This window comes from Montipora capricornis, chromosome 13 (assembly GCF_036669925.1).
Source record: "Montipora capricornis isolate CH-2021 chromosome 13, ASM3666992v2, whole genome shotgun sequence".
NCBI classification, from domain to species: Eukaryota; Metazoa; Cnidaria; class Anthozoa; order Scleractinia; family Acroporidae; genus Montipora; species Montipora capricornis.
The window spans coordinates 37,576,875-37,590,300 of NC_090895.1; the positions used below are offsets into that span (position 1 = coordinate 37,576,875).

Consider the following 13,426-nt stretch of genomic DNA (forward strand, 5'->3'; position numbering starts at 1 on the left):
ACTCTGAAGGTAGGATCTTCTCGTGGGAAGCGATTGATTACCTTAGAAAATTGCGCCATGTCATTCTGTGGAGAAAAGTGAAAGATATGATGATGTTCTAGAGAATCCTGAATGCTGCCCGAGGACCACAATTGGGGCGCATAAATTGAGTGTCTCATCAGCAGAGTGGGTATAAACTACATATCAACCGGTCATTACAAGGGCCTCATTAGAAAAGCCGGGCGTTTGGCTACTCCGTTTTGCCTAATCAGTACAGTATGTGGCCTTTGGTCCGCGAAGTCCTTGGTCCGCGACTTTTCCAAACATGATGTCATATTTCATCGTTAAGTAAAATACGACCAAAAACAAAGGTTTCCGATGATTTATTGATTATTCTTCTTTCACATGACGAAATTTCGGCTTTCCTGCTATCGGTGATTGTGCGGAATTCAAGTTTGTTGACAGGAGTGTTAATTTGTCTTTCTAGAAAGTCTCTACTTTTGTGGCTCCGTACTTGTGTAAAGATAAAACTCAACGGGAACACGTGTCTTTTTGCCGAAAAGATTTATAGATAAACTAATTTCTGCGGTTGGGAACGAATTTTCTGCAGAGTTTTAAACTTTATTTTATCGACTCTTGAAAAAAATATCAACAATTTTCGCATAGGGATCCTTGGTCCGAGACTTATACTACTCAGGACCCCAGAGAACTTAAGTCTCGCAAAGCAGATAAAGAAAACCTTCGATAAATGAAAAAATGTCTTTGCTTTAACTGAATATTTTAAAATTTTCCTTATTCATATTTACGAACGGGTTACCTTCTTTTGTACGTCTCGAATACCTGTACGGTCTTATAATGGAGCTTGTGTTGGGAGACGGTTACGCAACTGAAAATAAAAGCAGATTTTATGCTCACAATGACGTCCTATACGACTGTAGCTGAGATATATTAAGGATAATAAAGAATTAATAAATTTTCATGTTCGTGCAGAAATTATCGGGATTCACAGATATTTTTTTTGGGCTGCTTACATGTTTCGCGGACCAAGAACCAAATTCACGGACGAAGGGCTTGTGATTACGTTCACCTTTTGTCGAATTAATGTTATCTCAAGAAACGAAAACTCTATCTTCTGGGAAAATTTCAGCTCGTGAGGTTTTGAATGAGGTAAGATATTTAAGATTACCCCTTTTTCTCGCGGACCAAGGGCCACATGCTGTACTTCAAGAGGGAGTTAAAAAAACTGAAGTTTGGATTCTAACTGCAAGCTAAACTTTTTGCCAGTAAACCAAACGAAAATTTGATCGCCTTTTGCTGAATCTCTCCCTTATGAGGCCAGTTTTTCTCGCAACACAAGCGCTATATTCTTTCTTTCCCTTCCTCTGCAAAAAAATGTGATGTAGCCACATTAAAAGCTTTGACGACTAAAACCTGGTCTTCAATAGCGATACAAACATAAGCGCAAGCAACAAACGAAGTCACTTTTCGCACCAACCAATCGAAGGATACTTCGCCAACAGTCGCGCAAAGAAATAAAATGAAGTGACATTTCTCGGTCTCTCCACGCCTCGCACGCGCCTCGATCTCTCCACGCCTCGCACGTGCGCTTTATATTCTAAGTACACTCCTTGGCTGTTCTTCCCCTACCAACGACATGAAATGACCAAATTTGAGGTTATGTGTTTTTGTGGACGTCGTGAGCTCCTGCCGATATATTTTCAATTTTCCTTTTAACGGTCGTCCTTAAGACCATTTTAATTCGTGGATAGTTGCTACACAATTTTTATCCTTAATAACTGAGAAGAAATCCCGAAATGATTGCAATGAAGAGAAGTTGTATTCTCAGATGACATTCTCGGTGTTGCTTTAACAGACCAACATTTCCCACAAGGATGCTAACTACAGCTTGGTTTTTCTACTTCGTTTAGGTCCAAGATTTAAAACTACAGTCAAAGTAAATGGCTTCTAGGAGAAGAAGATTCATTTCGGCAAAATGTGTCAAGTGGATCAAAGTCTCTATGCTCGTTGAAGTGGTAATTGTCGTTGTGAATATTTTGTTTATTGAAACTGAGACACCTTCGACCCGAATTGTTGACATAATTTTTCTGCCATTGCCAAATGGAAAAGGAGACGCAATCACGTCTAAGAATACTGTGTCTTGGAAAACTCTACCGGAGCCAGTCTCGACCCATTCGACTCAGTCAAGCCAGACTGACCCTGCAAAGCTCTACATTGAACCGAAACTGAAAGAATCATGCGCAGAAAGGATAACAGAGATGGATCACGGGATAGTACTTTTCAAAAACGTCACTATACGACCGAAGCTCGCAAGAGCCAAAGTCCTTGAGACACGGATGGAGCGTCCTCAAGAAGAAGACGAACTCTTGAAATTAGACAAAGGCTTCTTCACCATGTATTGCGGCCCTGATTTTGAAGCAGCTAAAATGAAGCTTCACAAATCACATAAAAGCGACGCCTTAACGTCGTGGGTGTTGGCCTTCGAGGCAGTAAGCCCTTCAGTTTTACGGCTACAAGAAGAGAACAAGACATTTCAGGCCGGCCAGTATTTAGCCGTACAAAGGGTTGAATATGCCAATGTCTATTGGACAGTAATTGACCTCCTGGACATTTTCATTACAGCGGATCTTTTGGGTGTGACACCAGATAAGCTTAATATTATTCTCATGGACGCTCACCCTCCAACTCAACTGGATCCGTTTTGGAGTGTCTTGTTTCAAAAGTTAATAAGACTCGGCTTGGACGAAAATCTAACCAAGTTCAGTAACGTTGTATTCGAAAGGATCACGTGGAGGTATCCGCGAATGAATTGCCCCCTATTAAACCATGGCCTCAAATCCTACCATCTCATTCAACCATTTCGAAAATTTGTCTTGAAGCAATTTGACATACCATCGGAATCCCATCAACGAAACTGCAGCACGCTCAAATTACACGTTCTGGTCAATTTCAGGCGGAACTACCAAAGTCATCCCAGGAATCTTGACGGCACCGTCGATCGAAAAATTACCAACGAAAACGACGTCTTGAAAGATATTAATACCACTTTTCCAGGTATAACCCTCACCGCTTCTCAACTAGACGCCCTGCCGTTGAAAAAACAGTTAGAACTTGTTGCTTCGGCGGACATTTTCTTTGGCATGCATGGAGCTGCACACGCCTATCCGATCTTTATGCCACCAGGTGGAGCTGTAGTCGAAATGTTTAATTTTAATTCAGGTAATTGGCACATGGGAAAAATAGCTACACTCGCAGGACATTCCCACGTTACGTGGACGCTGACTGATCGGGGAGCGTATAACACTGTGAATAGGACGACAACGATCCCCAAGGGGATTCCCTCGGACCTAATACGGAAGGCAATGAAGAACATTTGCGGTTGATCAGTGGGGCGAACAAAACATTTGCTAGCGATTCTGTTTAAATTGGCCCGAGCTTCAACGAAGTTCTCGTACTTATTGTAAATGATCTCTGAACCTGATACAAAGAATCAAGCAACTTATATCAAGTACTAGACTGAGCGTCCGACCCTTCATCGACTACAGGTTGTTACAGGTTCCTGTTTATTTCAATGTTCAAAGTTTAGGATTTCATTCGCTAAAGTCCCCTTTTCCCTAAGTGGCTTTCATTAAACTGATCAAATCTCAGGGTTTCATCCCCAGACTCAAAGTTAGTACGACTTTGTATATAACATAACAGAACATGTAGATACAGATTAACTTGGCAATTGGTGGAATCCCACAATAGTTTTACCGCGTCATTCTCTGTGACCCCATCAGGGCTGTGTTTGTAACACTTGTCGCTAAGTAAAAAGCTGTATGTCTTGCACAGCTCCCAATGAACAACTCTAAGGTATCGTGTCTCTTCTTATAATCCTCAGTGCTTTTAATTAGGATTTAATTGTGCAGGGTTTGAATAGTTTTTTTACAACTTAGATAAGGTTTTATGATTTTTTGTATATTTAAATAAGGGTTCTACTGTAATTTATTAGCTGATGTAATTTTTATATTTATAATTGTTATGCGCATTTGATCATATGTATATGGAATTTGCGCACTACAAGTATTAAACTATTATTATTATTATTATTATTATTATTATTATTATTATTATTATTATTATTATTATTATTCTGAGCAAGCTTACTGCACCCAAACATAATATGTTCCAACTAGTTTACCTAAATGGTAGGAATGCTGCTGAGGGGTAGGGAGATGTTCAATTATGCTTGGGGTAATTTAACGACGGTTCGTGTATGGAATTGAAGGCGATTTTAACAGGTCTCACAAAACTTAGACCCCGTTCTGGGCCCCATTCGAGAAAACAAAGAAAACAATGCTTTGCATGTTTGAGGATACGAGCATGTACTTCTTGAGAAGGTTTTAATAAGTGCCGTGCACCATGATTCATGTGACTGGTTGAAACTATACACTTTGCCCTTGAGTAGACTTCCAATCGTAAGTGGGATCCGTGTCTGGCTTAAAAAGGTAAGTTGCGATAAAAATAACTAGGCATCATGCAATTTCTGAGGAAACGATACAACATAAAATAGTCCCTGAGATGTGGTTAAACCCAGAAAGATTGAAGGAAATATAAGGGAATAGATTAACATTGGCATCGAGCACTTTGATCATTTCCAAGTTCACTGCAACTTGAAGCGTGAAGTGCTGTGGTTATTAGTCCCATAGGCAGCCCAAGTTCGCGTCACTAGAGAGAGTGTAATAATTAATTACTAGTGGGAAGATGACCTTTGAGTGCAAGCGGTGTTGCGTTACAGGCAGCCGTTGAGAATTTAAACGCGTTATAAGACTTTGTATGGAAAATAAAATACCGTCAATAACAAAGCCTAAAAAACGCTCAATTTAACGTTCATTCAATAAAATGAATAAAAAGGACTCACCTCTGGTGTATTCTTGTGCCTTTTGGGGCTTATTTTATCGTTTCGGGAATTCCTTGTTTTCACTGTTTTAACACGAAGTCAAGGCTGCACACAAAGATTTCGACGGTAGTCAGCTCAGAGGCGGTTTGCGCCTCGAAGATCCATCCAAGCCGCGATTTTTTCACGCAAAGCTAAAGCCCCATCATTTTCGAACCTCGGTGAATGTTTCGTCGTCAAAAATCCCCACGCACTTGGCTGGAAATGAGGATTGTCTGCTTCCGATTCCACGATAGCCGATGAATTTAACAGCTGCTGATAACCGAAGTGGACACGGAACTTGTGTCCGAGGTCAAATTAACTCCACCCGATGAGGTACAGTCATTTCATGTAAAAATCTTACCCCATCCCCACAGCGGCACTCGTAACCATGGAGCTGTTCGAGAAGCCGCTGTCCGAGTGGGGATGGGGTAAGTGTTGTACATGAAATAACTGTACCTCACCGGGTGGAGTTAATTTGACCTCGGACCCAAGCTCCGTGACCTGTTCGGTTATCAGCAGCTGTTTGCCGAATAGTTTGCGGTCGGACAAACCAAATCAAAATTACTACCTTGCTACGGATTAAAAATGATGGAAAAATGAGAAACATCGCTATTTGCCGATCAAGGAATGTTCCGAATTTCCCTAAGATGTAGCGGTTAACTCTGTTTTCTTAAACCACTTGTTCCTCGTTCCGAGAATGTTTTCTGTGTTATTGTAAAAAAAAAAAAAATAGTGATGAGTTCCTCATTCAAAGACGAAACGAAAATTACATTTGGTGACTAATAATTTACCATTAATGGAAGAAAACTATTTGAGCAGATAAGGGTAACAAATAGGATTATCAAGTTTATTAAGAGTAGATTCAGGAAAGTTGCGCATTTTGTATCACCGCAGAAATTACTAAATTGCTTTGTCATTTAGTTGTCTGTTTATCAGTTAACTTCTGGACCCTACAGTAAGCGACCCGCAAATGGCAAGTGGAGTTCCATCGAGGTTCCGAAATAATAGTTAGCTGGCCCTAAGACAAGCAATGCGCAAACAAATATTGTCAGGTTTGCATATATTTCATCTCTCTTATTCTCCTCACTGTTCTTGCTCTTACGATGAAATAGAAACAGTAAACGCACAGTGAGAAAACCCATCAGTTGTCAGAGCAACGAACAATTAAAAAAAAAACTAAGTTCTCCAAAAATTGAGTCATAAAACTGTGATTGCTCGTAAGATGCTTAAGCCAGTTTTAACATTTTCAGGAACCCAGACTAATCTGCCGAATTTCCGTGTGCCGCGCGCGAGAAAAAAACCTCTGGTATCCAGGGTACTGGCGGTAGTGTTTGCGCGGAGAATGGGGAGAAGCACCCTCCCCATTCTCCGCGCGGCTTCGCCGATCGTTACTTTGCCTCTCGTGCCAACAAAACCGCCAGCTATGCAGGCAACACAACTGTTTCAGGTAACAATTGTAAAATTTTAAGGTGGCTCTAAACCGATCCAGATTTTTGTTGTTAATTCGCAGAGAGTTTAATCTTAGCTTGCTACTCACTTTCGGCAACAACAAATGGGGGCAATGCTTTCGTTTTTGAGATATAATCGTTCAAAGACAAAATATAAAGTGTTTTAAGATTATTCTATTGTTGCTATGGTAACCTTTAAAGTCCCATTACGGAGTGCAACTTGTTAAGCAATTATTTTTGTTTCGTTTGTTACCACAACATTACCAACACGTGAAACAGTATTCTAGAGTCAATCCTTCGAATAGGACATGCCCTTGGAATTGTTGAAAGATGCATGGTAGTCCATTCCACGAAAAACCATCAAAACATGGACATCCACATCCTCGAAACAAGTGGCACTACCTTTTCGCTTAAGAGTTTGTGTGACAAGGCGTTGAGCGACATTCAAAGCTCACCAACAAAAGCAGAAAGCGTTACCAGGATTTCGTGACTAATTCTTCTATGAAGAGAGACAGAGATCTTTCGTTATCTTGATTTGGCCTTTTTGAGTCTTTCTAGATCGAATTTCTCCATGAGTTCCGCTTGCACTTGCTGCGATGCGGCCATGTATCTGCTGTATTCCATTGCAAATTCTCCTTTGCCCTGGACAGGTACAAGAAACGTGAATATTGTTCAGAAAAAAAACCCAAGGAGAATGAAGACTACTGGCTATTATATAATCCAAGACAAAATGGTCGGCACACTATCCACTTCCTTCTCCACATCTACACAAATTCTATCCATGAAGTAAATTCTCTTGTTGCGGCCCCCCCCTCCCACCAAACAATGTTGACGGATATCTCGGTTATTCCTTTGTAAAGAACATTGTTTTGGGTTGGGGCGGGGGAAGGGGGAATTGTTGCAACCTCGTTCCCAGGGCTTTCGGCGGAGAAAAACCCTGGGAACGAAGTTGGTATTGTTGGGCCTTTGTAGTAGTTGTCGAAATGGACAACACGTTTACCTGTGTCTGAGATCGTAACTCTGTCGAATATCCGAACATGTCATTAAGAGGGACCTGATGGAAAAAGAAGAAGAGAATTTGATTGAAAATCCAAAGAATCTTTGGAGGATTTTAAGATTGTCAACTAGATTGCAAAAATCTAGTTTGAAAACCTAACGAAAACAATAACCTCACGTTTTAAGAAGACATGAAAAGGGAATGTGTAGGTTGCGAACTTTCTCTTTTTATTAAATTTCAATTTAGTTTCCCTCAGAGTGGGTGCCGGAGGGTTGATTATTTAATGATCAACGAGAAAAGTTCAAATTCAGTTAAATACTAGTTTATACTAAGTTTATAAGAATGTGACCTTTAAAATTATCGTTGCTCAACCAAAAAAGACAAAGCGCCGGAAGAACAATCAACAAAATAAAAGTAGATGGAATACGCATCATATATTGCTGAATTCTGGCAAACATTTAGCCAGCATAAAGATGCAAGTAGCTTACTTGCGAGGAGCAATTTGGGTGACCGAACAGACTTCATGACGAGCTCGTTTCCCCAACACCCGTAGCTCGTGACTAAGCACAAACCGAAGCAATTAAATATCAGTAAAGACCAGAAAACACGCAAATCACAATGGCGAATCTCAATTTCAAACTTAGCCTCACATCAGCGTAGATTGTGACGTATCCTTCCGCAGCGTCTGTGCCGGTGATCATACCGTGCCTGCGGTTTAGTCCACCTATGACAGCACCCTAAACAAGGAGTTCAAGGCAAATAAAGCTTCAATCATCGACAAAACTCTTGGGATAAACTCCGGCTTGAACATCATTTCACATGCACTCACAAAACTCTATTAGCCCCCACCCACTCTACCCTCTACTCCATACCAATGTTGATAATGTGGTGCAAAATACCGTACAGGCCATTGGATTAAGGGGAGGGGAAAGAAGGGAATTAGCATTTTATAGAGTTTTGTTCAAGATTGTAGTGCTTTAGTGACAAGCCCCTCCCCTTCAACTTCGGTCAAACCGTCTGGCGTGACGCGGTAAGCGAGGCAAAACCCTCTTGACCATGCGAAGTTCGGGCGCCTATCCCAGCGCAAATGTTCCTTTAACGTCACACTTGACAGAATGAGCGAAAGAAAGACTACTCGTTGTCTTAGCCTGCACGCTATAAGTGCTGACAAACTGAAAAAGTTGTGGCGGGAAAACATTTAGAATCCCAATTCTCGAGCTTGTTTGATATGAGCTTGGTCATAAGGCATTGTTTAACACTTGTTTAATCGCTCTGGCGAGGAGCTAACGCTCGAAACGCCTTCATTTAATCTTTCCACATTGGTGCTTCGAACTTCATCAACTCGTTTGATAAAACCAAATTTTCGAGAGACTAGTTAGAGCCAACTCGGTGATGTGCGCTTCGTTGGCTCTCTACCACCTCATGTCTTAAAGTCGTAATCGTGAAACTGACTTTGGAGCTAGAAGACTTTGTGACATAAGCCTCTACCTTCTTGACTAAACCATTGTTGAAAAAGAACAATCTTAATGTTTCATTATCGCAGTACGCCTTCATTTTGGCAAAATATCCCAGCTCATTTTCAGGACAAGTTTGCTTGTTTGTTCACTCAGTTGTAAAGATAAAGGAAATGAAATGCACGGTCAGTTTTGATAGAAGCCACAATGGGTCTCGTTGCTCTAGAGGCAAACTACCATTTATTGACAAATTTTCTCAGTTGATGCAGCATTGGTACAGCATTGGCACAGCATTGGTACAGCATTGGTACAGCATTGCACCGGCATCGCAGAGGTGATGGGTTCGTATATCGTTAAAGCCACCACAGTGAATTTTTGCAGGACGGTGTCTTTAAGATATCATTTCTCAAATTATCTAGAGAAGTGCGAGAATCACTTCTCTCTTTTTTCTATAAACCCCCACTTCAAATATACATCTATTTCAATTAACAAATTGTCCAGGATTTGGTTCCCGCTCTGATACTAGCCATTAGGGAGCTTAAGCAGGCGCGTTTTTGAGACGCAGACGGCAACCGGAAGTGAGCTTTTCCCCCCTTAACTTGTCTTCACACAGCCACATTTACACAGCTAAATATCGTTTCTCTATTAGAGATTATTAGTGTAAAAACACCACTGTCCTGACACGCGAAATTTTCTCTTCCGGTTGCCGTCCGCGTCTCAAAAACGGGCGTGCTTAACCTCCCTAATAAAAAAATTAGTCTTCGATGACGCGTGAGCTTCTGACACCAATTAACAAATAGAATAGAGTAGAATCGAATGGAACTGAACGGAATCGAATGGACTGGGCTGGACTGGACGGGAATAGAATCTTACCTGAAACTCTTGAGGAATGTTGACTTCGACTGACATGATCGGTTCCAAAATAAGAGGGGTGGCTTTCGGGAAAGCTGTAACAGAATAAAGTTCCAAAAACCTAATTACGTTTTGCTTCATAGAACAAACTTCTTCTGACGTATTCTCCTCAAATCCTCCCCCCCACTATCCTCTACCGCTCCCCCACAAATATCTGCCTACCTTCTCTCATGGTAGCTCCAATGGCAGCTAACTTGAAGGCAAGTTCACTTGAATCAACTCCGTGGGCAGCTCCTGCAGAGAATAGAGCATCTTTTAGACGATGTTAGAGAAAGTAAAGCATATAGGTCATTGGGCCGAGGAAGTTATTATACAGGTTGTTAAAAAGTACTATGAAATTTATTGAATAACCCAATAATACAATGCTTATACAAGGTTTATTCTTGCAGAGCAAATTTCTTGTTTAGAAAATGACCTGTCCCTCTGAAGAAGAAGAAGCCTCCTTCGACACAAACATGGCGCTTTCAGGTCAAATAACACTCCTTGGCCTTTTCCCCAATCTTTTTTAAGATTTATAAAGAACAGGCTGATACCGAAGGTGAAACAGCGAAGAAATTCATGAAAGCGGCAACAAATTAAAAATAAATTTCTTTTTTCAAGCTTTCTCAATACATGACTTCCCGTAAGCATGCAAACTAAACGAATCGTTACAAAATGGTACTTTTTTTTAAGAATTAGCACTCTCTGTCAAGGAAATTTTCACAAAAGCTTCTCTTGCACAGAAGAATATTTATGTTCAATAACTATGGCGAATCATTCCCATCAGCCTTTGCCATCGCAAATCAACTGGGAAACTGGGAACGAAATCATTGAACAACATGGCGCCAAAAGCAAACAAGAGAAACGATAGCGTCCCGCAGACGAAGAAAACAGAAAACAAACGTGAAGACCCAGAGTATATAAAAACGGTTGATCCTATTTTAATGAAACACATCCGAGAGTTGACTGCAGGGCGCAGCAATCTTCGCATATTTGTGCCGATGTGCGGAAAGACGCACGATATCTTATGGCTAGCTGAACAAGGTCACACCATCACTGGTGCTGAGATGAATCCTCGCTATATCAGAGCGTTTTTCCGCGATGCTGAGCTAGAATACAAGCTCCGGTCAGAACAGATCACGCCGAAGACGAAGTTTAATATCTACGACGCAAATGATAAAGATATTACGTTGTATCAATGTGATATCTTTGATTTATTGGTGAATATTCTAGGACAGTTCGACGCTATCTGGGACCAGTCCTCGCTTCCAGTCATCAACGAGATGGGAGCGAAACGACTCAAGGAGTACACAAACGTAATGCAAGCACTTTTGAAACCTGACGGCCGACACATGGTTGAAGTTTGTAAACATGGGGCAAACTTCGTGTTACTTTGTCGAAAAAGGACGAAGACGTACGTAAAGACAGCTTAATAACTTCTAACAACCATAAAAGACTTCTCGGGAAAATTTGTCATCCATTATAAACATTCACTTTAAGAAGTGTTAAAACTTTGCCAAGACACCTGGTTTTCCATTATTTTGAATATCGCTTGCATTAACACATGACTTTCTGTTTGGGTCATTCAATATGAGTAGGTAAGCAAGTCACACAGGGAACTATTCTGACTCGAAGATGGATGGGTTTTGCCGCGGTAATGGTGTCTCAAAAATGGAGGTGTTCAGCAGCAAATAATGAACAATGAGAAACTTACCGTCTTCAAGGATGAAACGAATTCCTGCCAACTTGTGACCCGTGATAAGACCGCGTTCGCAGACCTCTTGGAAACCCTGTAAATTCAACAGCAAAGTTATAAGATGCGGTTGTACGGGGTACTTTTACCGCTGTAATTGAACCTTTTACCACGGGAAACTGCATTTAGTGCGTGTGACTGAAATTTCACAAGGTAAATTTCCTGTGGTAAATTTGCATGGATACACAAAAAAGATCAGACGAAGCGCCCATGACATTTAACGTGGTAAGTTCGAAGGATGTTTTGATGCCCGAGGTACAAGAGCCAATCACGATGCTGATGAACTTGTGATTAAATTTCCCGCCAATGGAATGCGTGACATTTCTTTTTACCTCTATAATCTTCGTAACGTGTGACCGCTGGTTAACACGGTATACTAAAAGCCAAGTATGAAGCACCGCGGGATAATTTACCGTGAAAACTGGCATTTACCATGGTTTGTGTAACGGCACCTATTGTTTGAAAGAATTTCAAGGGATTTTCGATTGAGCTGGTTTTTGCATTTCCACACGCAGTGCTTGTCACATTTTCTACCAATCAGAAGCAGACATGAGAAAAACAAATTTTGATTTGCTAGCTGCCGTTTTCCCGCGCTTGACGCGGCTGTGCAATAAGATTTTCCCGCCCTTAACACCGGCTAAGTATATCCTATTTTAGTTTTGATTGGTTCTTTCTCTGTTTCTGTTGTAATCGGCCTTAGTAATTAGAGAGATTTCACATTGCGTTTACGTGAAACAGAAAACGGCAAGCAATACCTTTATTCTATCTTTTTTCGCCTTTTTTTAAAGTGGCTCGAATTCTGTCGCTAACAGGCGCTAAATAACCGGAAATCAGTCAAGTTTCCTTGCCTTTTTGGAAAACGCAAATGCCAGCCTTACTTTCGCCGTTTGCCGTAAACGAATTGCTCCCTATTGCTTCGGCTTTGCTCTGCGACAATAGATTGAAAACCACTTTAGAAATAACACTGTTAGGAGTGCTAAAGATAGAGAATGCCGGCAGTACAACTGGGAAACGTTACCTTCTCTATCGAGGGAATGAAGTTCTTGGGGATATTCATGCCCACTGTGGCGTCCACAAAGTCGATCTCTGTGATTTTATCTTCGGGCATCGGCTGCAAATGAATCGGACAGAGTTCTGAGAAACTCGCTGGAGAACTTGTATGCAAAAAGAGGGGTGACAAGTAACCGATTGTATCTAGCCTTATATAACGTGTCTTTGTGGTTCATAATTTTGGAAAACATTCTCCTTATGTAATCTTTTTTTTTACAATCTCAGGGAAAGAGCTCCTCAAATCGCGACAATGAAAAGAGAGGTTGAAGAATCAGCAGTCAAAACTCCACTACGACAGCTGCCACCAAGGAAGTGCAAAAAGTAGAGGCCAATATGTTGTGCACTTTCTGTGGACTTGAAATCATTAACCTTGCCTCATCGTTCAATGCGCTCAGTACGCATGCGCTAGCTACGGGTTTAAATCCCGCGTTCACCATTGGCTGGATTCGTTTTCGCTGGTTCTCAATTCACCTCTACAAAGCTGTTTAAATTGCCAACTTTGCTACGCATTATGAACATTCACTTTAAGAAGAGCTTAAACTTTGATTGCATGACGACGTCTTTTCTGTCTGGGTCATTCTACAGTTTCACGGCATTGCAAGTTGTGGCGCAAGCAGTAGTAAATTTTACGGTTTCTTACTGACCCAGATGATGTTCATTAATCACAGAGAGTATTAAAGCAAATCCCACTGAACTGACTGAGGCCCAAATTTGGTGGAAGACACTGAAAATATCGAATTTAGTTTTGACCATCGAATTTATTGTAAGGGCGGAACATTTTATCCTACGCACGAGTTGTCACAACCATAGTTACAACACACGAGTTATCTATTCACATGCAGTAGGTTCGTATCACAAAGGAAATGATTGCAAAAGGAAGTAAGTCCACCTTTATGGCATTGTTTCTGTTTCTTACAT

The 13,426-nt window shown here is 41.0% G+C and overlaps 3 protein-coding genes across 4 annotated transcripts in view; 2 read left to right on the forward strand and 1 right to left on the reverse strand.

Annotated features, from left to right (window-relative positions):
- The first annotated feature begins 1,102 nt into the window (after positions 1 to 1,102).
- Positions 1,103 to 3,850, forward strand: LOC138029701 (uncharacterized). The gene has a single exon (XM_068877455.1). The coding sequence runs from the start codon at positions 1,938 to 1,940 to the stop codon at positions 3,378 to 3,380; it is 1,443 nt and encodes a 480-aa protein (XP_068733556.1). The 5' UTR covers positions 1,103 to 1,937; the 3' UTR covers positions 3,381 to 3,850.
- A 1,470-nt stretch (positions 3,851 to 5,320) lies between these two features.
- The window catches only part of LOC138029848 (elongation factor G, mitochondrial-like), a 19,436-nt gene continuing 11,330 nt past the window's right edge, over positions 5,321 to 13,426 (reverse strand). For both annotated transcript variants that reach the window (XM_068877654.1, XM_068877655.1), the window contains 7 exons: positions 12,477 to 12,569; positions 11,420 to 11,495; positions 9,889 to 9,960; positions 9,688 to 9,761; positions 8,011 to 8,097; positions 7,364 to 7,417; positions 5,321 to 7,005 (listed from right to left, as the gene is read on the reverse strand). In XM_068877654.1, coding sequence (XP_068733755.1) covers positions 6,889 to 7,005; positions 7,364 to 7,417; positions 8,011 to 8,097; positions 9,688 to 9,761; positions 9,889 to 9,960; positions 11,420 to 11,495; positions 12,477 to 12,569 — 573 coding nt within the window. In that variant the 3' untranslated portion in view covers positions 5,321 to 6,888. The remainder of the gene's footprint in view (positions 7,006 to 7,363; positions 7,418 to 8,010; positions 8,098 to 9,687; positions 9,762 to 9,888; positions 9,961 to 11,419; positions 11,496 to 12,476; positions 12,570 to 13,426) is intronic.
- LOC138029528 (thiopurine S-methyltransferase-like) lies at positions 10,545 to 11,247 on the forward strand. Its single transcript, XM_068877237.1, has 2 exons — positions 10,545 to 11,100; positions 11,134 to 11,247. Exons 1-2 carry the CDS (start codon positions 10,545 to 10,547, stop codon positions 11,136 to 11,138), a joined length of 561 nt encoding a protein of 186 aa, XP_068733338.1. The 3' UTR covers positions 11,139 to 11,247.